Source organism: Panthera uncia, chromosome F1, assembly GCF_023721935.1.
Source record: "Panthera uncia isolate 11264 chromosome F1, Puncia_PCG_1.0, whole genome shotgun sequence".
Taxonomy (NCBI): domain Eukaryota; kingdom Metazoa; phylum Chordata; class Mammalia; order Carnivora; family Felidae; genus Panthera; species Panthera uncia.
Genome location: NC_064813.1, coordinates 42,218,359 through 42,246,345, shown reverse-complemented (window position 1 = coordinate 42,246,345; position 27,987 = coordinate 42,218,359). Strand labels below are relative to the sequence as shown.

Genomic DNA, 27,987 nt, shown 5'->3' with positions numbered 1-27,987 from the left:
CCGGGAGAGCCAATGCGGGACGTCCTGGTCACGCACAGCCGGCGAGCAGGCCAATGGACGCGCGGGGGGGCGTGGCCAGGGCCTCCGGCTCGAAGCGTTTATAACAACTTGGAACGCGGCGACTTGCCGCGCGTTCTGCTGCTGCTGTGAGTTCCCAGCCCTGGTGCGGGACGTGTGCCCCGGGCTCTACCTCTCCCCTCGCAGCACGTTCCCCCTCCGCCCTCGCTCACCCTCCGGCCGCCATGGAGCCGTTGGCTTTCCCCCGGCGGCCCGGCCCGGCTCCTTCGGCCGCCACCGCCCCGGCCACCGAGCTTGCCCGGCCCCTGCCCGACAGGCTCATCAAGTCGCCCAAGCCCCAGATGAAGAAGCAGGCAGTGAAGCGGCACCACCACAAGCACAACCTGCGCCACCGCTACGAGTTCCTCGAGACCCTGGGCAAGGGAACCTACGGGAAGGTGAAGAAGGCGCGGGAGAGCTCGGGGCGCTTGGTAAGTGCGGCTCCCTCTCCCGGCGCGGCCGGGCGGGCGGGCTTGGGACTTGTCCGCGGGCGGTGAGGGATGGAGGCTGGGCCAGGGGCTAGTGCCTTCCTCGGGGCGGGGGGATGGCCAGCATTTAGTCTTGGCCATGCTGAGGTTGCGCGCGCGCGCGCGCGCGCGCGTGTGTAGTGGGGGCGGGGGCCTGGGGTATCCATTGCAGATCTGTCTGCCCGTGATTGTAGGGACAATGGTCGTAGACCTGGGAATCCCAACACTAGCCAGCACATGATGATTGCCCAGTAAGTGAGGAGGACGGTTGATGCAGGGTGCCTAGAGGATAGTGCCCTGTCTTGAGATGAGAAAACTCCCCAAAGAAGATGAGACTTACGTTGAATTTTACTTGGAGCAGACTGTCCAAAAGAGTGGAATGGGAAGAGGAAGTAGAAGGTGCCAGATCATAGGATGGGTTTAGTAAATGAGTGTGTGGTTGAATGAATGTATGAGGTCCAGTTTCTCAACTCAGTTCTTATAATCTGGCAGCCCAGCATGCCGTGGGGTTCTGCACTGGGGTGGGTGGGAAGTAAGCTTGACACTTCGGTCCTTTCCAGCTCTAAAATTGACTCAGAGTTTCATTAGGATGCGTTTTTTATTCTGGGAAATGTGAAACAAGGCTCTGGTGCAAAGTCTACTGTGCCCCAAGATACCTTTGGGTGAGGGGCCTTTTCAGAAACCTGTCTAGTTAATTTACGAGAGGGGCGGTTATAGGCAATAGAAATAGTAGTAATCTGTGAGACCTTGAGCAACTTATCTCTATACTCAGTTTCCCCTTCTGCAAAAACAAACAAAACCCCACAGCCTCCCTCACAAGTTGCTATTAGAATTGAATGAGATACAAACGTGAATTTAAATTGATCCTGATACATAGAAACCTCAGTCAGAATTGATACTTATATCCGGAAAGGCAAGCCCTGAAAGGGTAGCAAATTTGCCAAGAGTTAACAAACTTGCACTTAACATGCATAGGAATCACCTGGAGTGCTTCTTTTAAAATACTTATTCTTTGGTTCCACTTGTAGAGGATTTTATTCCAGAGGTCTAGGACGGGGCCAGATAACTTGCATTTCTTAGCAAGGTTTTTAGGGCAGGTGATCTAGGGACTGACTGTTTGGCCACCTTCAAATGGGTACTGGTTATGAGACATGCATGTGTGTGTGTGTTTGTCTGTGTGTCCGTGGTTCACCCTATTGGCTGTGGGAGCAGTCACCTCCCCAGATTGTTTGCTTTTGCAGCCAGTAACTGGTTTGAAATTCAAGAAGTCATTTCATTGGTGAAGGAGAGTGGATGCTGGAGAAAGGGAGTGGATCATGGCCTCATCAATAGGACCGAGTATGTTTTTCCTGCTAGGGCCTGGCACTGTCCCCAGTTGCCTGCTGCCAGGTTACAGCTATTGGGCAATCATGTACTTCCTGGCTTTCCTTTTCTCTTTCTCTTTCTATAAAGTGTGAGGGCCCGGTGAGGCTCCAGGCTTGAGACCACTGGGCTCAGGCTTTGTCAGGCGCTCAGCTGGAAAATAGCTGCTCGTAGCATGTGCGTCTTGTTGAAAGACAGGCTGGGCTGGGGGACTGGGGTGGCCCAGAAACTGGGAAACTGAGATTGAAGTTGAGATCCCATCAGACTCTTGACCTGGGTCACTGTATGTGCACCTGTGTGTGTGTGTGTGTGTGTGTGTGTGTGTGTGAGAGAGAGAGAGAGAGAGAGAGAGAGAGAGAGATTGATGTCATTGATTCTGGAATGAGATAAACCAGCTTTCAGTTTTCAAACCCCATTGGCTGAAGCAGGAATTCCGGCTCTTATGACATCAGAACAGAGAGAATTCAGAAGGTACTCCCTGGCCTCCCGCCTCTGGCGGTGCGCAGGGGCCCAAGGTCAGTAGGAACGGGGTCTGCCCTGAACTTCCCTAATCGACAGACCACTTTGTACTTCTACTGGGAATGTGCTCAGGGTCTCCCTCTTCCTTGGAGGAGAGCTGCCTGCTGTGCTAGTGATCTCTCAGTTCTGGAGAGGAGCTGTCTTCCCCACTCCACCCCCATCCCTGCCTCTTCACTGTCCTCCCTTAAGAGAGACTGACCTTGGGGCGCCTGGGTGGCTCAGTCGATTGAGCATCCGACTTTGGCTCAGGTCATGATCTCACAGTTCGTGAGTTCGAGCCCCGCGTGGGGCTCTGTGCTGACAGCTCGGACCCTGGAGCCTGCTTCGGATTCTGGGTCTCCCTCTCTCTCTCCCCCTCCCCCACTCATGCTCTGTCTCTCTCTCTCAAAAGTAAATAAACATTAAAAAGAGAGAGAGAGAGAGAGAGAGAGAGAGAGACTGACCTGGTGCCTCAGGATCTTCTGTAAGGGAGAAGGACACCAGAATGGCTCAGTTCATTGAACTGAGGCAATTCAACAGGGGCTGTTGGTGGGGACTGGATTCAGAGGAACGCCTGCTGGGTGACTCCCATCCCAATATTCTCTCTACCTTTCTAGCATACTTCCCCTTCCCAGCCTACTTAGATGAGATTATCAGGGGCCAGATGGGACCCTCCAGAGGAAGGGGTGGGTGGGCAGGATTAATGGCTACTCCAGGAGGGCATCAAAGGAAAAACAAATATTTGCCCTGGATCTTCTAGTCTCTGACCACATTCCTGGTATCCAAATGACATTTCCTCCTGTGACTCTCCCAGTTCCCCTTACCACCCCTCCCCTCAAAAGAAAAACACCTGCTGTGGGTCCCTGGAATGGTAGAGCCTTTGGGGTGATGTGCATGGCAGTCTTCTCTCCAAGGGGTGCCACGAGGAGCATTAGGGGAGTCCAAGTGGATAGCGATCTGGGACAGAGCTGCTTCTGTGTCTTCTATATATTGGACTGCTGCATGGCGTTTCAAAATGTTTGCAAATGACTGGGCTGGTCTGATTCCTTCATTGACAGTTGGGGAAACTGAGGCCCAGAGAGACGATGGGGTTTGTCCTGTGGCTAGTTAATGGCATGCCGGCGACGCGGGCTCCTGACTTGACCACCCCAGGCCATGGATGACCAACAAGGAGTCTTGGACTTGGAGTTGCCTTGAGCTGAGGCCGGGCTTCCCTCCGTGTGCTTTGTCATTCCGACAGCTAGCCTGGGCCACCTTTCCCAGAGCTCCAGGCAGTGCTGAGGGTGGGAACAGTCACTGGGAACTAACTCCCACCCCCACACATGCTGACTATGTCGAGGGATCCCGAATGGGTGGACTACTCTACATTCCTGGTTTTTACCTCGTCGGGAAGGCTGGGCAGCTCAGACTCAGACTGTAAGGGCTCCAATTCAGACTCTCTCGCTTACCAGCTATGTGACCTCTCTGCATCTCTGTTTCCTCATCTGCCAATGAAGGAATCAGACCCTGTAGCGGGGATTATAATAATTCCCGCCTCGTGGAGTTCTCAGAAGATTACATGAGATAATGTATGTAAAATGCTCAGCACGGCAGCTGACACACACACAGTGTCATTATCCCAGCCAGGCTGGTTTGCTTGGCCCTCCCCTCTCCTGGGATACCCCATCCTGGGTCTGTCCTGCCCTGAGTGAGAGAAGGGGTTGTGCTGAGCTTTCCTAAGCCAAACTACTTTGGTCTTTGCTTTGTTCAGAGTCCTCTCCTTTAGCCCCAGCTCCCAGAGGAGGGCTCCGCCTGGCCGGCTGCCAAAGGCCTCTTCTGCGTGACGCTGCCCTCCCAGCTTCTCCTGCACCTCCCTGCTCAGCAGCAGGGAGGGAGGCTCCGGCTGCAGGCGACTCTTGTCCTTGGGCTTTGGCCAAACCACACAAGAGGGCTGAGCAGGGAAGCGCCTTGCCTGGCAACCTGGCAGAGTGGGCAGGAGGGTGGCGAGGAGGGGGCGGGCACGGCATGGGGTTCAGGGGAGGCGGCTCAGGCTCCCTTCGTTCCTAGAGCCCTTTCCTGCTCCCTACGTGGTTCTCTGGCAGGCTTGGTGAGATGGTGAGCCACCCCCAGACCTATCCCCACTCTGCTCAGGCCAGCCCAGCCCGGCCTAACCTCCCCTCCGTTATCTAAATGGGTCATCCTCCAGCTCCTTGCCCCACCTCCCAGATGGCAGCTGCTCCGTGCAAGGCCAGAGAGGAGTCGAGGATCTTGGCTCCAACTCCTAGTGATAGCCATGACCGGAGATGCCCAGCTTGTATCCTTTCTCCCGGGACCGGGGACCAGCACCTGCACATCTTCTTTTTCTAAGGCCTTTCAGCCATCCTCTCCTACATCCAGATTATTCCTGATCTGGGTTCCTGCAGGGGAGGCAGTGCTTAACCACTCGAGCCCCAACTCGCATCTCCCCGGCACATCTGTGTGTCTGTAAGTGGGACAGGGCTGCTGGTGGCGCTGCACGGGCCCAAGGCAGGGTGCGAGGCATTCCCTTCTCCAGGGGTGGGAAGCAGGGAGCTAGAGGCAGGGCAGGGCACCTGCAGGGAAATTTTGTCTTCCGAGAACTCCGCTTCTGCAGGCAACACTTCCATCTTGCGCTGTAATCCCACCTCGGTGCGTCAGGGAACCTTGGAAGAGTAGTGTGCCTTTTTGGACTTCAGTGTTTGCCATTTGCAAAATGGGGTGGGGGGTGGGGAATAAGTCCCGCTCCCTTCGCAATGTGGGCCAGCATCTATAGGACTTTTTTCCCAGGCAGATTCACATAGATCTAGCCTAGGGCATCGAAATAAACCCGTTACAACAATCTTTGGCCAGAACCTTCCTGGCATAGTAGCCAGTGACCCATTTCTGAAGAACCTTAGCAGAAAATGCTACAATTTGGAAGGGAGCTTAGAGGTCCTGATATACCAATTCATGAATGGTTCCTTTCTTTCTGGCCTTTGCACAAACCTTTCTCTCTGCCTATAATGCTCTGTTGCCCCTCCCTACCTTACCACCCCCTGCTCCCCCTGGCTTGGCAAACCCCACTCATCCTTTAAGAGCGAAAACAAAGTTTTCTCCCAGAGATGACTTTCCCTGTTCCCCCAGGCAAAGGAAACTCTTGTCTGCGCTCCTGGAGCCCCTGGGCAGGCAGGGACCTCAACTGTCCTGTTCGTCACACTAGACTGGCATGGATTTAATTACCAGTCCTCCCCTTGGGCTGAGGGTCTTGGTGCAGGGACTATCCATATTTTGTCTAAATCTCTAATACCTAGCATAGCACCAGGCACATAGTAATTTTTAGCAGGTGTTTGAGGAATAAATAAATGCCCTTTCATTTTTCAGATGAGGACATTAAAACTAGCCACACTAGTGAACCAGCTCATTTAAGTGACTTGTCTTGAGTTGCGTGGTGCCATAGGGACAAATAAGGATCAGATACCTGATCTGGCACTCACATTTACATTATCACATAATTGTTGCGCCTGGGTTTCCTGCCCCCTCTGAGTAGGGTGGCGACATAACATGTCATCTAAACTCAGGTACTTTGGGAGTAAAAGGGGCTCTATTAATAATTATACCAGGATGAACCAGGATTATCTCCAGGCATGTGGCCTGCCTACCTCTGGGTGATCCATTCAGCAATTGTTACCCTCCTCCTTGGCTCTAGTTAGTTTGTTTTAATTCTAGAGAATGGTTGCTCAACCAACTTGCAGATCAGAACAAAGGTCCCTCAAATTAGTCCTTGTAACTGAGACTGACTCTCCACCCATGGCAGAAGGGCAGAAAATCCTATCTGGGCACTGGTCACATCAGTCAGGGATCAGCCCGATGACTTAGCCAATAACTATTTATTTGTGATTTATGTTCACCAGTAAACAGTTGTTGAACAGTAAACAGTTGTTCTGGATGCCGAGCTCCTTCTAGGCCTGAGCTGTTGCTGCATCTTCTTTACTATGACAAGCTAGACAGCACATGGCTAGGGGCCTGTCCTGTGGGGCAGGGATAGGTTGGGGAAGAGTGGCCCAGCCCTACCAGGGCAGTGACACATCGCTCTGCTTGGAGGCCTGATGACTTACCTTGTTTCCTTCATAGGAAGTGCTAACCAAGTTGTAGTCTCCTAGGACCTAATGGGGATAACTTGAGGTGGAGGGATGTGGGGGTGTCGCGGGGGTCTTTGACCTGGCCCTCGAGGCCCGAGTGGGCTTGCGGAAGAATGGAACTGTTCACTGAGGATGAACAACTCTGAGTTGGAATCCTAGACTTCCAGAGTTGAAAGAAATGGATCTTGGGGCTCAACTTCTGTGTTCTCTATCCACTCAGGGATTCCTACCGCTGCTCAGACCCCTTTTTTTTGGGGGGGGGGACCTCATTTCTTTTAAAAAAGGTTTTTTAATGTTTATTTATTTTTGAGACAATGCAAGAGACGGAGTGAGAGCAGCGGAGGGGCAGACAGAGGGAGACACAGAATCTGAAGCGGGCTCCAGGCTCTGAGCTGTCAGTCCAGAGCCCGACGCAGGGCTCGAACTCACGAACCTTGAGATCATGACCTGAGCCCAAGTCGGATGCTCAACCGACTGAGCCACCCAGGCACCCCGGGAACCTCATTTCTTTTAGGCTTTATCTTTGTTCGATCTCTCCCCCCTTATCTCCTTGTATAGGTTTGTGTGTACAGTTGTAATATGCCTAGTTCTTACATATATGTGCATCGTAAGCTCTCAACTATTTGTTTCATTATGTAGTTGTGTGATTTTTATGTGATTTTTCTTTTACTGTCTATTAACACAATACTTAAGGCCCTTTATCCGAAGAGCTCATACGACTTTTATCTACTGTCTGATTTTTAAAACAAGGAAGTTTAGAAAAGAACTAGTCCATAAAATCTCCCCTTCAGGGAGAGAAAGAGGTATGGAGAGAAGGGTGTGCAAGAATGATTCTGCAAGTTGACTCCTCATAGCGGGAGGAGGATTCAGGCCCTCACCTCCCCATCCCCACCCCTCCGTTCAATTCTCAGCCAGAGATTTTCTGCTTGGCTCATCAGGGTGGTTTGGAGCAGAAGCGGGGGCGGGTCGCAAAGAAAGGCGCTGAGGTGCAGCCCTGTCCCCGGCAGCTGCAGCGGGGGCCTCCCCGGTATCTTGGGGACGAGGCTCCCTGGCGACAGGTCCCTCCTGCTGCCATTGTCCTCCCTGCTCTGCTCCGGGAGGGCACAAGAGCTGGGCCTCCCCTCTTTCAAGGATGCAGCTCCAGGGGAGGAGAGGGGCGGAGGGCACGCCATCCCTGGCCCGTTGCCGGGGTGACCGGGCCTGGCCATTGTGCGCAGCTCCCCTTATGGGATTAAGGCTGTTCCGCATTCTTGTCCGATGGGGAGCGCAGGCCCGCTCGGCCACTGTCCCTGCGAGCCGGAAGCCATTGTCTGCCTCCAGAGCCCTGTGAAAGGGTGGATTAGAGGCCCCTCCCCTGGAGCTTGGTTTCCTTTTTCTCCCTGTCTCCTTTTGAACCTTGAGGGGAGGCGAACCCTCCCGGGAAATTGAATGGGGAGCAGTTTACCTCGGTCTGTGCCTTCAGATTTTTTCACAACGTGTCCACCTCCCCGCCCCCCGAAAAGGAAGTCCTGAATTTACCATTGGTGTCCTGGGACAGGACTTGTCAGGAGCCGACCAGCCCTGTGACAGCCCTCCCGGGCCCCTGCCCAGCGCCCGAGCCACCACCACTTCCCCCCCCCCTCCCCAACCACGTTTGGACAGCTCATCTCACAGCTTGAGAGCAGGAACACACCTCACACTTCTTAGTTCAGCCTGTGTTTCACAGAAAAGAAAACCCAGGCCCGGAGCGGGGGCGGGACTTGCTCCCTTGGGCACAGCGACAAGAGACAAGAGCCCGGAGGAGGTCTCCCCGACTCCCCTGGCGCTCCCAGGCCCGAGCCATCTGCACACACGGAAGGGCCCTTGTCCCTCTCCTCTTTCTGTCCCTGCGGCTGCTGAGTGGGGCAGAGCAGGGAAAGGACAGAGACTCCTCAGCGGCTAAGAGTCCTGCTTACCAGCGATGGCATCTGGCACTTCTTTCTCCATTTCCTGTTGCCTCCGCCCTTCCTGCCCTTCCTGAACCCACCGCACTTACCAGCCCGAGGGCTGACTCCTTATATGGTGTTTTCACCTTTGCAGGGGAGATAGCCAAGACCAGAGGACGCTGTCTTGTTTGTTTGTTGCTAGGAGAGGGACATTCCTGACCTCGACTGAAGGGATGGGTGTTTTTTTGATAATTTTTTTTTTTTTTTTTTTGTGGAAAAATATACAGAACATATAATTTGCAGTTCAGTGACCTGTTAGGCACAATGACAGTGTTGTGCAACCGTCAGCATTATCCATTTCCAAAATCTTTTCATCACCCCAGACAGAAGCTTCAGACACATTAAACAATACGCTCCTGGCCGCCCCCACCTCTACCCCGACCTCTGCCATCCCCCACCCTGGTAATCTCTAGTCTACTTGCTGTCCTGTGCGCGTGCCTAGTCTGGTTACCTTGTATAAGGAGAATTGAACATTTGCACTTGTGTGTCTGGCTTCTTTCACTTAGCATTATGGTTTCAAAGTTCATTCGTGCTTATGCCCGTTAGTAACTAATATGACTTTGAACAGGTCATTTCACCTCTCTGGGTACCGGTTTTCTCCACCTATATATGAAGACGATGAAACTCTGTGCCTGCCTCTCAGGACTGTTGGGAGGCCCAGTGTACTTACTAATGCAACACATACTTATTCGGTGCGTACTGTGTGCCAGGCACGACGCGTGGCCTCAGGGATCCAGTGCTGAGCAAAACCGGCCCCATCGTAATCATGGCGCCGTATGGTAAATTTGCTTTGTAAATCACAAAGCATGGACCTTACAGATGCAGGCTGTACTTTCCTTGTTCATCTGTGGACTCTGGGTGAGGTCATTGGCCCCTATGCCTCCCTGCTGTGTAGACTGCACCCGACCCAGGTTTAAACCTTCTCTAGGGAAGGTGCTCTCCAGCCTCTCTGTCACCTGCCCTGGTGAGGGATGGAATGGCTTCCCTGGGTGCACGCTGTGGACTTCTAGCAGCGGCAGGTGGCCAGGGGCAGCACTCCCAGAATATCTATGGATGCCTTTATCTGCCAAAACCTTCTCCTCAGTCTCCTGCATTCTCTGTTCCCAGGTGGCCATCAAGTCAATCCGGAAAGACAGAATCAAAGATGAGCAAGACTTGATGCACATTCGGCGAGAGATTGAGATCATGTCATCACTCAACCACCCCCACATCATTGCCATCCACGAAGGTACAGAGGCAGGGCATTCGAAGCAGTGTGTGTGTGTGTGTGTGTGTGTGTGTGTGTAGCAGCAGTCAGAACAGGACACAAAGAAGTGGAAAAGACCCAGATTTTAGAGTTGGACAAAAGGTGGATTTGAAACCCAGCTCTATGACTTTGGGCAACTAATTTAATTAGGCTCTGGGTGGACCTCAGTGCCTCATGTGTAGACCGGGACAGTCCCACCTACATCACAGGGTAGTTGCAAAGATCAAATTAAATGTCACTGTGTATTTAGCTCACGGGAGGAACTCCGTGGACCGTAGGCTTTCTTGTTGTTATTCTTAGGTTTTCCATAATTGAACCCTACCTCCCCAACCCGATGAGATCCTTAGCGTCCTGGGGGAGGCTGGAACGAACGGAGAGACCTGCACCTGTCTCGGGTGCGTGGGTGTTATCCTTCACACGTCCCAAGAGCCGGCCTCCTAGAATCTGACCTGGGCTCTGAACCATTCCTGCCATGGGGCCGGCTCCTACCTTTTCTCATCTTTCTTAGCCTCCTCTTGCTCTGACATCAGTGCCGGCTTTCTACTGCATCTGCCCTGCTCCCTGTGACCCAGACAACAAAGTGAGCAAGAGAGAGTGATGAGTAAAAGAGGGGGAGCACCCTCCCATGCACACCTGTCTGCTTCCAGCCTTTACATAATATCGGTTAGATGAGAAACCAGCCATAACAGTAGCAGTGGGAGGGAGGGAGGGAGGAAGGGAAGCCTGCGGCTTTGCCCTCTGTCTGAATATTCCTGGTGGGAAGTAAGACAGAAGTCTCCTCTCTTGGGTTCTGTTCGTGGAAAGACTAAGAGCAGAGCCACCGATATGGCCCCGTGGCCTGAGCCTGTCCCACAGGGATCCCGGGCAAATGGTTGAGAAGGCTAATTGTATCTCTCTGTATTTCCCCCAGGGAAGAGTGGGTAGATGACAGAGTATTGGTTAAGCCAGGTTGAGCTTGGTGATTGGGCAGAGAGAGTGTGTGTGTGTGAATTCTCCCCCACACCCATACCTCCAGCTACGTCTGGGAACGGAGTCTTGAAGCTTAGGCCGTGGACTTGCCTGCACCTCAGATTCTGTGATTGTAGGGGTGTCACAGTTACTATGTGACAGGCAGGCCCCTCCACCCCATTCGTCCCCTGCCAGTCTTCGGGAGATGTGAACCAGGGGAAGGCTCCGGTCTTCGGAATCTAGCTGCTCTCCAGGATGTACTCTGGCTGGCTCTTGACCTCCAGTTTCATGACACAAAGATCGTACGCACCCTTACAGACATATGGGGAACCACAACCGTGGGATCTCATCTAGGTACCGCCCCCGGCCCCGGGAGATTGGGCCACCATGCGTCAGGTCCACGCACTCATGTGGGAGTGGAAAAAGAGCACAATCCTGCTGGCTCCTGGCCATGTATCCAATAGCCTGGCACCTGGGATCCCTCTTGGGAGAAGCCTGCTCTCTCAGCTCCTTGTCACAGGCTAGACAACAGTGCCTCTGGGGCTGGCTGAGCAAGCCAAACTCCTAGGACTCGTTCGACACAAAGATGCAATGTCACGGACATACGTGCTCTGACACATACCCAGCCAAAGGGCCAGTTTGGTGAACCAGTCCTTCCCTACCTTTCCAGGCGGCTAGAGCCAGGGCAAAGCCTGAGTGGCACGTGAGCTTGGGGGAGGCTGATTGCCAGGAAGTCAAAGATGCTGAGGGTAATAGATATCTTATCTCCGCTTTCCATGGTATTGTGTAGTTCACAAGCCACCTTCCTATCCCTTTTTATCCCTCTTCTGATCCTCAAGGCAAACATTATTATGGGAATTATTTTTCAAGTTTATGCACGAGGATACTGATCGTGCCTATGACAGTAGGTACGATTTATCGAGTGCTTGTTTCTATATCAGACCCTACGCCCGCCTGCTCAGCCAGCCCCAGAGCTATCACTGACTTTCATCTATTTCTTACCCAGTCCTGTGAGGTTGCCATTATATCCTACTCTTCAGATGAGGAAATTGAGGCACCCTGGTTGAAAAACTGGCCAAAGTCACCCCGCTAATAAGTGATGGGGCCAGGATTCAAACCCCAAACCTGTATTCTTACTGATGTATCTAGAAGAGATTTGCCCGTGGTCGTAAGGCCAAACAGTACCAGGTTTTGAGGCAGAGAACCTGACTTTTCATTCTCATCCATTGATTCCTGCCTTCCTGGGAAATTTGCGGGGTAGTTTTAAGATTCCTCAAAAGCCTGAACTTCCAAAGAGAAGGAGGCTAAGCCAGTTCCCTTGGCCTTACCTCGTGGTTCCTGGAAGATGGTGGGAGCTTTAGAGGCCCCTTTTCCTGCTCTTACCTGCCACTGTCCCGTCCCATTGGCAGACATCCCTGGACAAAGGTCCTGTCTGGTTTGGGGCCAGGGAGGCGTGTGTGACCCCCCCCCTCCAGTGGGGAACAGTGTACTCTGGAGGGACCTCACGTTCCTGCCTTGCTCTGCCCCAGTGTTTGAGAACAGCAGCAAGATTGTGATCGTCATGGAGTACGCCAGCCGGGGCGACCTGTACGACTACATCAGTGAGCGGCAGCGGCTCAGTGAGCAGGACGCCCGCCATTTCTTCCGGCAGATCGTCTCGGCCGTGCACTATTGCCACCAGGTGAGCGACCTCCTGCCGGTTCTCCAGGGCTGGTTTGAGCCAGAGAGATTCCATGACCCCTCCAGGATCCCGCAGGGAGACAGAAACAGAGGCAAAATTCCATCTGGACTCTGGGCCTCTCGGGGGATGTTGGCGTCTCTGGCTGACTCCCTCGGGAGTGGAGGGGCCTGTGTCTGTTGCGCTGTGTTCCAGTGAGATGGGTATCCCTCGCCTGCCTGTGCTCCCCCAACTTGGCCCCCTTTGTGTTTACCTCACTTTCCAGACGAGGCCTTCGTGTCGTCCTGTCCCTCCGTGGCGACCTCTCCCTGACCATCCTTCTGCCCTTTCTCTTCCAGAATGGGGTTGTCCACCGTGATCTCAAGCTGGAGAATATCCTCTTAGATGCCAATGGAAATATTAAGGTGAGCCCCGCTACTTGTTTCCAGCAGCTTCCCTACCCCACCACAGCCTTTCTGCCGAGTGTTTATCTCCAAGTGCTTAGGGGACTCCAGAAGGAGTTGAGCAAAGCTGAGACTTAGATGTGGGTAGCAGTAGAGAACTCAGCCGTCGTCCTTCCTTTCCAGTACCTCTTTTTATGGATGAAAAACTGAGGCCTCAAGATAAGCGGTGACTTACTCAAGATCCCATGGCAAGGGAGTGGCTGAGCCTGGGCTAGAACCAAAGTCTTCTGACTCCTCAGCCAGTGCTCTTGACGTCCATAAGGCTAACTGGAGTCAAGATCCAGGATCAGCCTTTGCACATAACCTTGGGACTGGCAGGGAGAGAGGGTCACAGCCCGAGTTCTCCCCACCTGCCTGCACGCACACACCTGTGCGCATGCACACGCACATTAATCTGTCGCAGTTGGGTAGCCCTTTGGTACTTTTCTCCACAGACCACGCATCCCGGCACCAGCTTTCTGCCCCCTGCAGCTTCTGAATTCCCATGCCTGAGTGGTTAAGCTTAGGTCTGAGAGGTTCATGCTGATGAGATAAGCTCAGCTCTCGGGGCTAGAAGGGGGAAATGGCAAGGGCTGACCCCTGCAGGTACCTGGGAGGGCTTTGATCCTGCACTCGGACACTCCTCAGAATCTTCCTGAACCCAGGACACAGTCCCTTCCCTTCCGTGACCCTTGAACTCATGCCCTGAAGCACCCTGGCACTGAGTTCATTCCCCTTACCCAGCCAATTCCTGGAGCCGGGTGGGGCTTTCTTTGATGCTAAGCAGGGGGAGGGGAGCCAGAGCCAGTAAACTCACGTAACCAGACAGGCACGAACCTTCCCATCTGTACCAATCGTCTGCGTCTTTATGGGCTTCAAATGGTAACTGCTCGATAAGAGGCCAATAAAACTATAAATGAAGGAGCCAGAGCTTCATAAACAGCCCCTCCCCACCCTGGGCACACATGACCCTCTGCTGGGGGTGAAGAGGCCAGGAGAAGCAGGGCATTGGCCTCTGCTTGTATCTGAGGACAGTTAGGGGAAAAGGTGTCTCCCTGGGAAGTAAGAAGACGGGCTTGGGGCCTCTCAAGCCCGCAGTATCAGATGGCTCAGGGAATCCTGGGAGAAGATTCCTTTTCCTGAGCTCTGACCACAGCTCTGATCTTTGTTCTGACTTCACTCTTGCTTCTTAGTTCTACTGGGCTGACCCCCGGCTCTGCCATTATGTTCCCGCCCAGATCTGGGCAGAGATGAGCCCTCTGTTAGGAAGGGCAGGCCAGGCCTCACGTGGTAGTCACTGATGGGGCTGCCTTGCTTCTGAGGGCCATGGGGTTGGCATGAGAAGTTGATTCTCTCCGTACATCTGGTAGACCCTTCCTTCAGTTAGTAGTTGTCTGTTGAGTCCCATCCATGGGTCACACCTGTGGGAAGAGCTGCAGGAGGGGGAGGGGCAGAAGGAGGTGAGCACGGGGGACATACTGACAGGACAGTACGAAGAGGAAGACTGATGAGCAGGGACTGCAGCCAGCCATTGTGCTTTGTGCGAAAAGGAGGTGTCAGGGGAGGTGGGCTTGCCGGGTCAGGAGGATGTTTATAGGCAGGAGAGTGCATCCCTGGAGTGGGGTACAGCATGAGCAAAGGGGCCTGGGGAACACTGAGGACCCTGGAGACCCCACACACCTAGGCATTCCTCATGGACATGACCTCCGCAAGGCTGTCTCTTGCAGGGCCTGAGCTGTGCTCAGGGGGCAGGGGGCACGGGCACACTTTCCTCCTGCGAGGGCCGGGGTTTCCCTGGGATCGGGAGAGGGGCAGGCTAAGAGCTGCAGAACAATCCAGGCCTTGGTATGACCCCCACCTGTGTTTGACCCGACCCTACAGATTGCAGACTTTGGGCTCTCCAACCTCTACCGCCAGGGCGAGTTCCTGCAGACGTTCTGTGGGAGCCCCCTGTACGCCTCCCCTGAGATCGTCAACGGGAAACCCTACACGGGCCCAGAGGTGAGTCTCTACTCTCCACCCACGGCCTGCCTCGGCACCCCCTGTGGCTCTAGATCCTCTGAGAGGGGTGGGCTAGCTTTCCAGCTTCTTCCCTCCTTCCAGAGCCCAAAGCTCAGCCCCCTACCCTTCAGTGACTTGCCAGGTCCTCACAAGAACAGTAAAACTGGGACAAGAACTTACGTCTCCTGACCCCTGGTCTGGTTCTGTGCCCCCTCAACCCTCCGGGTTCCCGTTCTCTTTCCTGGCACCCACCCAGACTCCCTGGAGAGGCGGGCGCTCTCACAACCACCCCATCCTAGCCCAGAAGGGTGACCTCACCACTGCTCTGGTCTGTGGCTGCCCCTCCCAAGGGCAGGCAATTGACCACACCTTTCCTCACGAACCTCAGTCCCTTCTACAGTGTCACCAGCTTTGCTCCTGGGTACTACTAGAAGGATGTGGTCCTCAGGTGCCCCAGCCCCTGAGTTCTCCAGCGTGTACCCCTTTCTTCTCTGGTGTCGCCACAAGCCCGCCAGCCTGGGGCATGCGGGCATCCTTGCTGACACTCTCCCTGTCTCTCGCCCGCCCTCCCTCAGGTGGACAGCTGGTCCTTGGGTGTCCTTCTGTACATCCTGGTCCATGGTACCATGCCCTTTGATGGGCAGGACCATAAGACGCTGGTGAAACAGATCAGCAACGGGTCCTACAGGGAGCCGCTTAAACCCTCTGGTGAGTGAGAGGCGTGGGTGTTCTCATCCAGGCCCTGTGTGTCCTTCCCTAGCTTCTGAGGCAGGAACCAAGTGGGGGCAGGGAAGTAAAGAAGATGACCCACTGTCGATGGGGGTAGCTCCTCACCACCCCCTCCTGCTGTCATCTCTCTGCCTCCAGGGTCTGTGACCTCCGAGAAGGAAGGGGTATCTCTTCTCTCCTTTGGGAGATGCTATATCCTATTTGGGAAGGGCTCCTGGTGGTTGAACTTGGACCGTCTTTGCTGCAGTTTCCTCATTTCCACCTGCTTGAGTCCTCATCCTTGGAAGTCTCTTTGTCCTTTCACACCCAGTGGAGAAGGCAGGAAGCAGGGTGTGAGAACCTTGGTTTCCTCTTGAGCACAGTCTCTACCCTCAGGGTCTCATTCAGCCAAGAGAAGGAGAATACACTAACGTACAACAAGGCTAAAGAAGGGGCCAGGGGGCGCCTGGGTGGCTCAGTCGGGTTAAGCTTCCGACTTCGGCTCAGGTCATGATCTCACGGTCTGTGAGTTCGAGCCCCGCGTCGGGCTCTGTGCTGACAGCTCAGAGCCTGGAGCCTGCTTTGGATTCTGTGTCTCCCTCTCTCTCTGCCCCTCCCCTGCTCACACACACACACACACACACACACACACTGTCTCTCTCAAAAATAAATGAACATTAAAAAAAAATTTTTTTAAGAAGGGGCCGGGGTCCTGGGGGGTCGAGGGATGGAAGAAGAAATGGGCAGAGTCAATCCCTGAAAGTTGGAGGCTGTGGGGAGCCACGTGGGCTGTGGCGTGTACGGAGCCCAGGTGGGAGTGGACATATCTGACACAGGACTGAGAAGCCTTAGCCCAAATGGGGGTAACCAGTGAGAGGGGCCGCGGGGTGCCCGTTCTCGTGGCTGCCAGCCTGAAGCCCCTGTCTTCTCTTGCCTTCCAGATGCTTGTGGCCTGATCCGGTGGTTGTTGATGGTGAACCCCACCCGCCGAGCCACCCTGGAGGATGTGGCCAGTCACTGGTGGGTCAACTGGGGCTACGCCACCCGCGTGGGGGAGCAGGAGGCTCTGCACGAGGGCGGGCACCCTGGCAGCGACTCTGGCCGGGCCTCCATGGCTGACTGGCTGCGGCGGTCCTCTCGCCCGCTCCTGGAGAATGGGGCCAAGGTCTGCAGCTTCTTCAAGCAGCACGCGCCTGGAGGCGGGAGCATCGCCCCAGGCCTGGAGCGCCAGCATTCGCTCAAGAAGTCCCGCAAAGAGAACGACATGGCCCAGTCTCGCCAGGGGGACCTGGCTGACGATCCCTCTCTCCGCCCCGGCAGGGGCAACCTCAAGCTGCCGAAGGGCATTCTCAAGAAGAAGGCACCAACCTTGTCAGAAGGGGCAAGGGCAGACCCCGAGCCCAGCCTGGGCCCTGCGAGCCCAGGGCAGGCTGCCCCCCTGCTCCCCAAGAAGGGCATCCTCAAGAAGTCTCGGCAGCGGGAATCTGGCTACTACTCCTCTCCGGAACCCAGTGAATCTGGGGAGCTCCTGGACACCGGCGATGTGTTTGTGAGTGGGGACTCTGAGGAGCAGAAGCCCCCCCAGGCCTCAGGGGTGCCCCTCCATCGCAAAGGCATCCTCAAACACAATGGCAAGTTCTCCCGCACAGCCCTGGAGCTCCCAGCCCCTTCCACCTTCGGCTCCTTGGATGAACTGGCCTCCCCTCACCCTCTGGCCCGGGCCAGCCGCCCCTCCGGGGCTATGAGTGAGGACAGCATCCTGTCCTCTGAGTCGTTTGACCAGCTGGACTTGCCTGAACGGCTCCCCGAGCCCCTGCTGCGGGGCTGTGTGTCTGTGGACAACCTCATGGGGCTTGAGGAGCCCCCCGCAGAGGGTTCTGGAAGCAGAGGCCTGAGGCGCTGGTGGCAGGACCCCCTGGGGGATAGCTGCTTTTCCCTGACAGACTGCCAGGAGGTGACAGAGGCCTACCGACAGGCACTGGGGGTCTGCTCAAAGCTCAGCTGAGGGTTGGGGGGGCGCCGCCCCATCCTGGGTAGGCTCTAAAATGCAGCTGCACCCTGAGGGGAGACCACCACCGCCCCTGCCTCCTAAGACTAGTATCCTGGCCAGGAAGGCTGAGGTGGTTTGCACTTGAGCCCTAGAGAGGGCTGGACGGGAAGTGGGCAAGTCAAGTGCATTGAGGGTTCCAAGCCTTTGGCCCTGTGGAGCAGAGAAGAGAGTAGAGGGAAAGCTAGTAGAGGGAGGAGGGGAAGGCCTGTGGCCGAGAGTCCGGGTTGCCTGCTTCTGGTTCACACAGTAGGGCCACAGACACCAGGAAAGAACACTCTCTCAGTGCCAGTCTCCTTTCTTGCAGTAAGTTTTGTGCGTGGTGACTTCCTGCTAAGGTGGGGATGGGAACTCCTCAGATACAGGTCCCATCCCCATCAACCACTAAAACTGGAACGTGGCACCCCCCGCAATGTGCCTGGGGTGTCCTGGGAATGGTCTCCTACGGTGTACCCTTATTTATCTCAACAGTAAGAGAACCCAACCTTTATCTCCTCGAAGGTTTTCTCCTCTTTCCCGTCCTCCAAACCCGGCCCAAGCCTCCTGGAGTCGCTGCTAGGGATCTAAAAGACTCAAAAAGGCTCAGGCTGCTGCTATCGGACTTCATCTCAAGGGGCCCAGATTCCCCTGGACCCCACCTTGGACCTCGAAGACTCTGAACCTCTCTGGCCTCCAAGCTGCTCCTGCTACTGAGAATGGAGTGTCTATTGCTCTGGGCTTTCCGGACCCTGGGATGCCCTTATTTATTTTTATGTGTTCAGCCCTGTGTTTTTAAAAAAGTGAATCTAGCTCTTTTCAATAATGTGAATACTATGTTCTGGGGAAGTCCACTGCGATGCCTAAGTTTTGTGAACAGGGAGATATTTTTGCAGTGGTTCCCTACTGATCATGGGGGGAGGGGATCAATCACATGTCCCACTGCACTGTCCGGGAGGGGGTCTCTGGCTCCCTCCCACCATGCCCTGATTCTGTCTACCTGATGGTCCCTCTTCCCTTCCACTGTCGCTAGAAAGAACCTCTCCATTAAAACCAGAACCGTGGTCGGAAGATAGCCTCTGTTGTTCTGTTTGGGCAGGTGGGGTGCAGGCCTTCGAGCCTTCTCTTAACCCACATTTCCCCTGGGCTGTCATAGGCGGGAACTGGGGCACCTGCTTAAAAAAAAGCAAAACACAGGGGCGCCTGGGTGGCTCAGTCGGTTGAGCATCCGACTTCTAACCGACTTCGGCTCAGGTCATGATCTCACAGTTCGTGGGATCGAGCCCCGAGTCGGACTCTGTGCTGACAGCTTGGAGCCTGGAGCCTGCTTCGTATTCTGCGTCTCCCTCTCTCTCTTTTCTTCCCCTGCTCTCACTGTCTCTCTCTCAAAAATAAATTCTTTTTTTTAATTAAAAAAAGAAAAAAAAAAGCAAAACGCAACAACAACAAAGCTCAGCTCTTAGTTCCAAAAGGCTCCCGTGCTGCGGCCGTCCGGGGTTCTAGCCTGTGGAGCACACAGGTGGGAGAGCCCTGGACGGAGGTTCCCACTTTGCTCTTCCTCTTCGACTTCAGCCCTAAGGGAAGGGCTGAGTCTGCTGCATCATACAGCCCTGCTCCCACCCCTCCCCCAACCACCTCTGTCCCCCGCCCCAAGCTTAAAGACCACCCCTCTGCCTTTATTCTCTCCCTCCAGAGAAACCCCCTTTCCTCCAGTGCTGCGCGGCTGCTACCCCTCTGGCCCCCACCGCCAGACTCCGCCGGGACATAAAGAATGCTTGGAATGCCCCCCTCGTAGGCCAGCCCTCTCGGCCCCCTGCGGAGCATTCCCCAAACGCCAGCTCCATTGAGAAACTCCCGGGTGCAGCGGGCCGGGATGAAAGGGAGGATAAGGACAAAGTGCAGGCCAGCAGCCGGCTGGCTCCGGCTCAGGCGGGCTCCCTCCCCGCTACCCAAGCTGCAGCTGGCATTCGCTGCTCCCAACACCCGCCCCCCCCCCTCCCCGAACATCCCCAGTCCTGGCCGGCTGCACGGCACACCTGTCCTGCTGCCGGCCGTCAGTGCCTGTTGGGGTACAGCATCTGGACCTTAGTGTCTCCTCTTTGCATCCGGGGGGGCAGGCACAGTCACTGGGTCTGGGCCAGAAGCGGGAGGAGGCAAGGCAACGACCGGGTCAAGATGCCAGAGCAAACAAGAAGGTGCATAGGCTTACTACGGGGGTGTTTCGGTCTGGCACCCCGGAGGTCCTACGTCTGGCACCCCGGAGGTCCTACCGAGTGCTGGGGCTCTGGGCGAGACCCTGGGTGACGCTGGCAAAATAGAAGGGAGCGCCTTTCCCCCTCAAGAAGCATGGAGTTCAGCTATGGAGTTGGCTGTGCTCGCTTATTCATTCAATTCTGGAATCCAGCCCTATTGTGTGCTAAGCTCTGTGGAGGACAGAACTGCTGTGTCCCTGGTGCCACACTTAAGATCCCAGCCTCAAGGAGGTTGCAGACCGGCCAGCAAGCTGGCATGCATAAAAATACATAAAATTCAGCAGAAAAATTGTTGTCAGTTCAGGTAAGGTCGGAAGGGAGTTTGGATGACGGAAGAGAATTGCAATTAAGAGATAATAATTGCGCTACCGTTTATTAAGGACATATATATCAAGCACTTTATGTCTGTTACTTGATGCTCGCGATGGCCTCGTTAACTCAGTGCAAGTTTTATCATTCTCATGTACAGAAGAAATTGAGACTTGAAAACACGAAGTGACTCGCCTAGCTAGCAAGTGGGAACACCAGAACCCAAATCCAGATCTGCAGGATGCCAAATCTTAGCGGGGTTGGGGGGCTCATCGAACCTGGATCGGGCTGGGAGGGAGCCGGGCAGTGAATGGAACTACAGATACCTGTTGAGCATCTATTATATGCCAGGCTCTTTTCCGGGCACAAGGAATCTGGCACTTCCCTCTCCCGAAGTGCCTTCCCCTCACCTCCACAAGCCCCAAAAGGGAACTGAGAAAAAAGGGGGTGAGTGGGAGTGGGGAGAAGCTGAAGTTGGGGGACAGGATGGGAAGGGAGAGGGGAGGCCACAGAGGAGGGAAGCCAGGAATGTGGGGGGAGGGAGAGGCCACAGCGCCTGCAGCCATGTCCTATCAGCATATCTGGGAAGGGGGGTGGGGTGCCTCGAATTTCCGGGAAGGAGAGGGAACCCAGAGGTGGTTGGTCCTGAGGTCTTTGTCCTCCTCGGGGTCCATTTGCTCAACCTCTTCTAAGTAGGCACGGTAGGCAGGAGAGGGAGTGGATATGGGGGAAGCCCGCTGGGGAAGAATCTAGGTGGGAGAGAAGGTCTGTTACCACAGCCCCAGAGAGATCAGACTCTGGGCTGCAGATCCCATGCTGCAGGGCCCTTCTCCTCACCTACCAGGGAGCTTCGTATCAAAAACATTCCAGAAAGCAGGCTCGGAGAGATGACGCTGGGCCCCTGGGGCAGAAGGCTGGAGCCCTAGGAATATTTAGTGCCACATCAGCGCTTCCGGAATGTGAATAACTCAGACAACGGACTGGGGAAGGGGGGGCGTGCGGGCGTGACGGAGGGGGACGGGGGAGGGGGAGACTCGGAGAGACAGGAGGGGCCTTCTGAAACCGAGACAGAAAAGTCTCCGTCAGAATCCTGTCCCATTCTTAGCCCTTCCTTGAGGCAAGTCCATCCCGGCTGTCCCTGAGTGGAAATCCCCTTTGCTGGGGAGAACCGAGGCTCCTCTGTGTGGAGGGAGGGACACCCCCCTGGCCTGTTAGCCTGTCCCCACCATCAGGACGGCCCCCTCTTAGCTTCTTCAGCTCGTGCAGTGGGGCTGCCTTGGGCCCTCCTGTGGGCTCACATGAAGGGGAAATGGCAATTCAGATGGGTGGGGGGCAGTGGTCCCGCTATAGCCCTCCTTCAGCAATGCCTGTCAGAATCTGAAGACTGACAGCCAGAGCACATCTTGAGGACCGAGGTGGACCCAGGACAAAGGATTAGCTGAAGAGTCTGGACATTTTTAGGCAAGAGAGGGCATTTGGGGGCATCGATTATGGGGAACCACATAATAGATGACAGGGGTGGTCTTCTGAAAATGTGGACACACTCACAGGCCCGTAGCCCAAAAAGCAGGACCAGGACCAGTGAGGAGGGGCTACCGAGGCACAAAATTCAGTTAGATAAGGCAGTCAGCTGCACAGTGTGTTCGCTCATTCCTTCCAGAAGTATTTACTTGCCCACAACATGCAGTGTTTCAGGCTCTGGGGATATGTTCGTGAAGCACATTGACAAAAATCTCCGCTCTCACGGGGCCTTCCATTCTCGTGGAAGAAGAGAGACAAAGCAATAGGTATAATAAGTTGGGGCGCCTGGGTGGCTCAGGTGATTAAGCGTCCAACTTCGGCTCAGGTCACGATCTCACGGTTCATGAGTTCGAGTCCCACGTCAGGCTCTGTGACAACAGCTCGGAGCCTGGAGCCTGCTTCGGATTCTGCTTCTCCCTCTCTCTCTGTTCCTCCCCCACTCACACTCTGTCTGTCTCTCTCTCCCAAGAATAAATAAAGATTAAAAAAATTTTTTTAATATGTAAATTATACAGTACGTTCACAAGTCATAAGTATTAGGAGAAGAGGGGTGGAGTACAGGGATGGAGGGAACAGGGAATCAAATTTTAAATGATGAGAGAAAGCCTCCCTGACAAGGTGGCATTTCGACAAATACCTGAAAGGAGGGGAGGGAGCTGACCATGTGAATATTTGGGGGAACAGTGTTTCAGGGGTAGGGAACAGCCAGCACAAAGACCTCCAAGTGGGAGCGGGTCAGGCAAATTCTAGAAGGGCCAGTGAAGCTGGAACAGAACGAGTGAAGAAGGACAGAGTGGGAGAGATGGGGTCAAGAGAGGTGAGGGAGAGTGAGGGCTCAGATCACATAGGGCCCTGCGAGCCATCATACAAGCTATGGCTTTTTGTCTTTCAGTTTATGTATTTATTTTGAGAGAGAGGCGGGGGAGGAGGGGGTGGGGTGGGGGGAGGGGTGGGGGGAAGTGTCAGAGAGAAACGGAGACAGAGAATCCCAAGCAGGCTCCACACCACACTGGTTTGTTTGTTTCTTTAAAGAGTAAGCGGGGGAGGGGCAGAGAGGGAGAAAGAATCCCAAAAAAAGAGAGCTGTTAGCAAGGAGCCCATCAAGGGGATGGATCCCTTGAACAGTGAGATCATGACCGGAGCCTAAATCAAGAGTTAGACCAGCGACTGGGCCACCCAGGTGCCCCCAAGCTATGATTTTTATTCTGAGGGAAATGGGGGGGGGGGCCTATGGGAGGTTCTGAGCAAGGGGAGGGAGTGGCATCATCTGACTTTTTTTTTTTTTTTAGGGCCCTCTGGGGGCGGGTTGAGAATGGGGGGGGGGGGGGGGGGGGGTAGGCGTCAACACCATAATTTTTGGCCTGGAGGGATGAAGGGATGACGTCTGCACTAGCTGAGCCGGTAAAAGCCCGCAAGTGGAGGGCTGTAGGGAAGCGAGGGAGCACGAGGACTTCAGTGGAGATAAGAGATAGAAGGAGTCTGAGATTTGGGAGAAAGTTGTGAGTTGGGCGAGAGATAGAGACTTAGGAGTTATTGCTACAAGAAATCTCTGCCTGGGGCACCTGGGTGGCTCAGTCGGTGAAGCATCCGACTTGGACTCTCAGGTCACGATCTCATGGTTTGTGAGTTCGAGCCCTGCATCAGACTCTCTGCTGTCAGCGTAGAGCCTGCTTTGGATCCTCTGTTTCCCTCTCTCTGCCCCTGCCCCGCTTGTTCACACACACACACACACACACACTCCACTCTCTCTCTCTCTCTCTCTCTCAAAAATAAATAAACATTAAAAAAAAAAAAAGAAATCTCTGCTTTGAGTGTAGACTAGACAATCTGTGGCGTCCTGAGTTGTAAAGATTCTAGGATTGTATTGAATTGGAGGGCAGGTCTTTCCACCGCTGATGAGTTGCCCGTGAGCTTGAAAGCGGGTGGTGGGGGTGGGGGGGGGGTGACATGTGTGGTGCTAAGCTGGGGAGGCAGTTTTGCTGGTTAGGATCAGCTTTCTCCTCCTGAGGAGGACCAAGGGCTTTCTCTTTGGGCGGGGGGAGAAGGTTGGGGAGAAAATGTCCTTCACGGAGCTGAACCTTCCTGAGACTCAGTTTCCCCATCTGCACAATGAGAGGGCTGTACTCGGAACCGCACATCTTCAAAGGCTTTCACGGGTTTCAGAAGACCCTTGGAAATGTCGCCTTGGGGCCGGGGCCCTGCCTCTGACATTGGCAAAGGGGGTGCAAGTCGCCCTGTACAACCAAGGCCGGAAGAAAGAGCCGGCTCCCTGACTGCCAGCCCCCTTCCTGTGTTTCAGAACTTCCTGCTTCAAATCACAGGGGAGTTTGAGCACAGCCCGCTGAGAGCCAGGGAATCTGCATTTTAACAAGACTGGCAAATGGCCCGAATCCCACCGGAGTTTGAGAAGGCCCTTAAAACTACCTTGAGGGGCCTGCTGCCTTTAGAGGAATTTCACACCGCTGGGCAGGCAGCTTCTCCCTGGAATACAAACCTCTCTCCCTCATTCGGCCTCCTTCTGGCTCTAAAATTCTCCCCTCACTGGAAGTCCCCATCCTTTTCAATCATCTCTTCCCCTGTCTCTCCTGCCTCCAGTCCTCTCCCAGGGCTAATGCCGCCTCCTCAATGTTACCCTTTCAGTCCCAGCCGAGGTGTTTGGGTCAAACTGGAGGAATGAGTCATCTTGGGGTGGGGGCAGGGGGCTTCAAGTCCATAAATGGGCAAAAGCTCTGATTTCAGCTTTCCGTCCCCAGTCCCCAGGAAAGGGCTAGTCTCTCCCTTCTGTCGCCCTCCCCCAGAGGAATTCCCCAGAGAAAAGGAAGGCGTGGGAGTGGGAGGCTGGCTTTGACCAATGGAATTCTAGAAATTGCAGAAGCTTTTTAGGAGATAGGTTCCAGTCTGACTCAGCTTCCCTGATAAACAGACACTGCCGGCCAGGATTTTCCCAGCCCGAGAGGCCAAAACCTCATTTCCGGAGGGAAGTATCCAGTTCTGCCTCAGCACCACCTCCTTCCTAACACATCACTGCTCTCTCCTCAGGACGAGAATGCGGGCTCCCGGCCACACTGACCTGAGCTTTGCACTGCGGGGCCTCTGGATGCAGCCACCGCCACAGGACTGGCCACACGCCCCACCTGGAAGCTGGGGGAAAGGGTGCGATGACCTTTCACAGCTCCCTGGCTGGCTGGACTCTGAACCACCCTCCTGGCTTGGCCTGCAGTGTCTCTCAGCCTTCCTGATCCCCGGCTGTGATCACTGCTCTGTCCACCAAGCCGGTGGGTCCTCGGTGGGTAGCAACTTCATACCCGAAGCAGGCCAACCACTAGCATGGATCTTCCCTCTGTTAAGGGACACCACTGTCTCTGCCTGCCAGCCCAGTGCCCAGTCCTCTGGGAATGGAAAGGCCACCGGAGAGGCCAGGTGGGGCCTGAGGAGAGCTGGGTGGCCCGTCAACAGAGCCTCAGGTGGCGGCCAAGTCTCTTTTGAGACCTTTTCACCATTCAGGGGCTGGCTTACGCTTTGCTGCAGAAACCTTGCTTACAACAGGTGCTGGACAGTCTGGGGCAGACTCACAAGGCTCCGGGAGATGAACAGATACCATCCAAGTGCCAACCCATTGATTTATAATGAAAAATAATGACTGCTGTCAAACCAACCAGACCCCTGGGTTTGCTGCTGGGCACCGTTACTGTGGGCAGCTTCACACGAGGGAGGCCACAGTTCAGCGGGAACGTAACTCAGAGAGCGTGGAAGCTGGGCCAGGAATGCGGAATGGTTTTCACAGCATGCCAGGCTCTCCTCTGCCAGGATACTCTGGCTAATCATGAGCAGGACACCCTTCACCCCCGCACGGCTCTGGAGAGAACCCCCCCCACACACACATCCCTAGTGCCACGGAGACAACATCCCCAGCTTAGTGCATCCTTTCTTGAGGCAGAGGAGAGCACACTGTCGTTATTTAGAGAGTCACTCATAGTTTACTCCCGCCTATCATGCTGCTGCGGGGATTAAATGAGACAATGCGTCAACACACTCCGTAAGGGATACCTCATCAAAGAAAACCCAAGGAGTGAGAGTAGGTACTCCATAAATGTTTAATGAAGGGCCTCCGCCTGCTTTCCCAGCCCCAGCCCCAGCCCCTTATAAAGGGGAATCTGATCATTAAATCAGTGAAAACCCATCCCCTAATAAACCCATCAACATGTATTGAGACCTTCCTGTTGTTCTAGGTGCCACGGAAAATACAGAAGCAATAAAGGGACGGTCCCCTCCCTCAAGGAATTTCTATATAATAAAGCTGAAGCTATAAACTAGCACCTACAGGATGATCGTGAACAGCACGAGATAAGTGTGCCAAGGGTGTGTGTCTGGCACAGAAAAATCTTAAGATACTCAAGTCCCACTGGGTTTGGTTGTAAGGGAACCACCAGTATGGACGAGGGATAGACCACCAGCTGTTTTGGGTCCGCACTCTTTGGTCACTAGGTTCTTCAGTAAAGGGATAAGTCCTGCTGACTGGGGGCTCGAGGCGCCTCCGTCCTGGGGGCAGGCTCTCACTTGAGGTCACCCAGCTGAGATGTGAGGGGTCAGATAGCTAGACTCACTCTCAGCTACCTCTCACGGGAAACAACGGGCCGGGTCCCAATGAGCAGATGTACACCCAGGAGGGACAGGGGATAGAGCTGGTCACCTCCCTCTCTTGCCAGCCCTGGTTGGGGGAGGGTGGGGCAGCAAGAGGAGCCTCATCAACCCTGTTCCCAAGGAGCCAGAGTCACCATCAGCCTCATCCATTCTTTTCTCCCTGCCTGGAGGGGTTTCCCTCCTTGGGATGCCTCTCAGAGCCCCAAGCCCTGGCAGACTTACAGCTCTCTCCCAGCTGAATCAGCTTGTTCCGCTTGTGTCCCATGCCCGCGTGCCTGGGAGAGACACGGCATGTGTCTAGTGAGGTGAGGGACCCAGCCTCAGCTTCCTCCCACCCCCACCGCTTAGCTCAGAAAGAACCAGCTTGGAATCCCATCAGATGATGGGCTCGATGTCACCCCCTCCCCACCCCGAATTAATTTAAGGGGCAAAAGAGCTGGTACTGATCATCACTAAGATCTCTGGTGTTGTTCTAGAGCCCCAGTTCTCACAGTGTGGTCCTGGGAGACCCCTGGGGGTGTTCCCCAAATCCCTTCCAGAGGATACAGAAGGTTAAGCGGTTTTACTAATAATACGACAATGCCGTTTACCTTTTCATTCTCTTCTCTAGTAAGTATACAGTGGAATTTTCTGGGGCTTCAGGGTATATGATATCATAACAGACTGAATGCTGAAAGAGATAGAAAAATCTGATTTTGTACAACAATGTGAATGTACTTAACACTGTGAACTGCACACTTAAAAATGGTTAAAATGGAGGGGCGCCTGAGTGGCTCAGTCGGTTAAGCATCCAACTTCAGCTCTGGTCATGATCTCATGGTTCACGAGTTCGAGCCCCGCCATCGGGCTCTGTGCTGACAGCTCAGAGCATGGAGCCTGTTTCGGATTCTGTGTCTCCCTGTCTCTCTCTCTGCCCCTACCCCTGCTCATGCTCTGTCGCTTTCTCTCTCAAAAATAAATGAATGTTAAAAAAAAATTTTTTTTTAAATGGTTAAAATGGAAAAGTTTTGGTTATGTATTTTTTACCGCAACTTAATTTTTTTTTAATTTTTAAGAAAAGAACCTAGCTCACTTTCATTAAGCCAAACATTAAAAAAACATTTGCAAAGGGGCACCTGGGTGGCTCAGTCAAGCATCCAACTCTTGATTTTGGCTCAGGTCATAATCTCACGGTTTGTGGGTTCAAGCCCCGCATCAGAGGCTCTGCACTGACAGCTCAGAACCTGCTTGGGATTCTCTGCTTTTCTCTCTGCCCCTTCCTGGCTCACCTGTGGGCTCTTTGTCAAAATAAATAAATAAACATTTAATTTCAAAAACAAAAAACAAAAAAAAAACACTTGTTGGGAGCCTGGTGGCTCAGTCAGTTGAGCATCCAAGTTCGGCTCAGGTCAAGATCTCCGGTTCGTGGGTTCGGGCCCGCGTTGGGGCTCTGTGCTGACAGCTTGGAGCCTGAAGCCTGATTTGGATTCTACGTCTCATTCTCCCTCTGCCCCTCTCCCATTCATACTGTGTGTGTGTGTGTGTGTGTGTGTGAAAAATAAATAAACATTAAAAAAATTTTTAAAGATCGTTTTCTTAGAAAAAAAACACCAAAAATGTAGAACAATGCCTCTCTTCTCACTTTTTTCTGTTTGTTTTGAAAACTAGAGTTTATTTTTATAAACATGTTTCATTTATATAAACACGTAATGAGTTTTTTTTTGTTTTGTTTTGTTTTATTTATTTTTGGGACAGAGAGAGACAGAGCATGAACGGGGGAGGGGCAGAGAGAGAGG

General features: G+C 54.1%; 1 protein-coding gene across 3 annotated transcripts; it reads left to right on the top strand.

The window, feature by feature from the left end:
- The first annotated feature begins 6 nt into the window (after nt 1–6).
- NUAK2 (NUAK family kinase 2) lies at nt 7–18,560 on the top strand. Of its 3 annotated transcripts, XM_049634486.1 has the most exons (8): nt 22–488; nt 9,571–9,691; nt 12,187–12,338; nt 12,674–12,739; nt 14,639–14,758; nt 15,334–15,466; nt 16,408–17,097; nt 18,015–18,560. In XM_049634486.1, exons 1-8 carry the CDS (start codon nt 243–245, stop codon nt 18,170–18,172), a joined length of 1,686 nt encoding a protein of 561 aa, XP_049490443.1. In that variant the 5' UTR covers nt 22–242; the 3' UTR covers nt 18,173–18,560. The 3 variants fall into 3 exon arrangements, with proteins under 3 accessions (XP_049490442.1, XP_049490443.1, XP_049490444.1); XM_049634485.1 differs by having other exon boundaries at nt 7–488; nt 16,408–18,109; XM_049634487.1 differs by lacking the exon at nt 22–488 and adding an exon at nt 495–2,401 and having other exon boundaries at nt 16,408–18,109.
- Nucleotides 18,561–27,987: the final 9,427 nt, after the last annotated feature.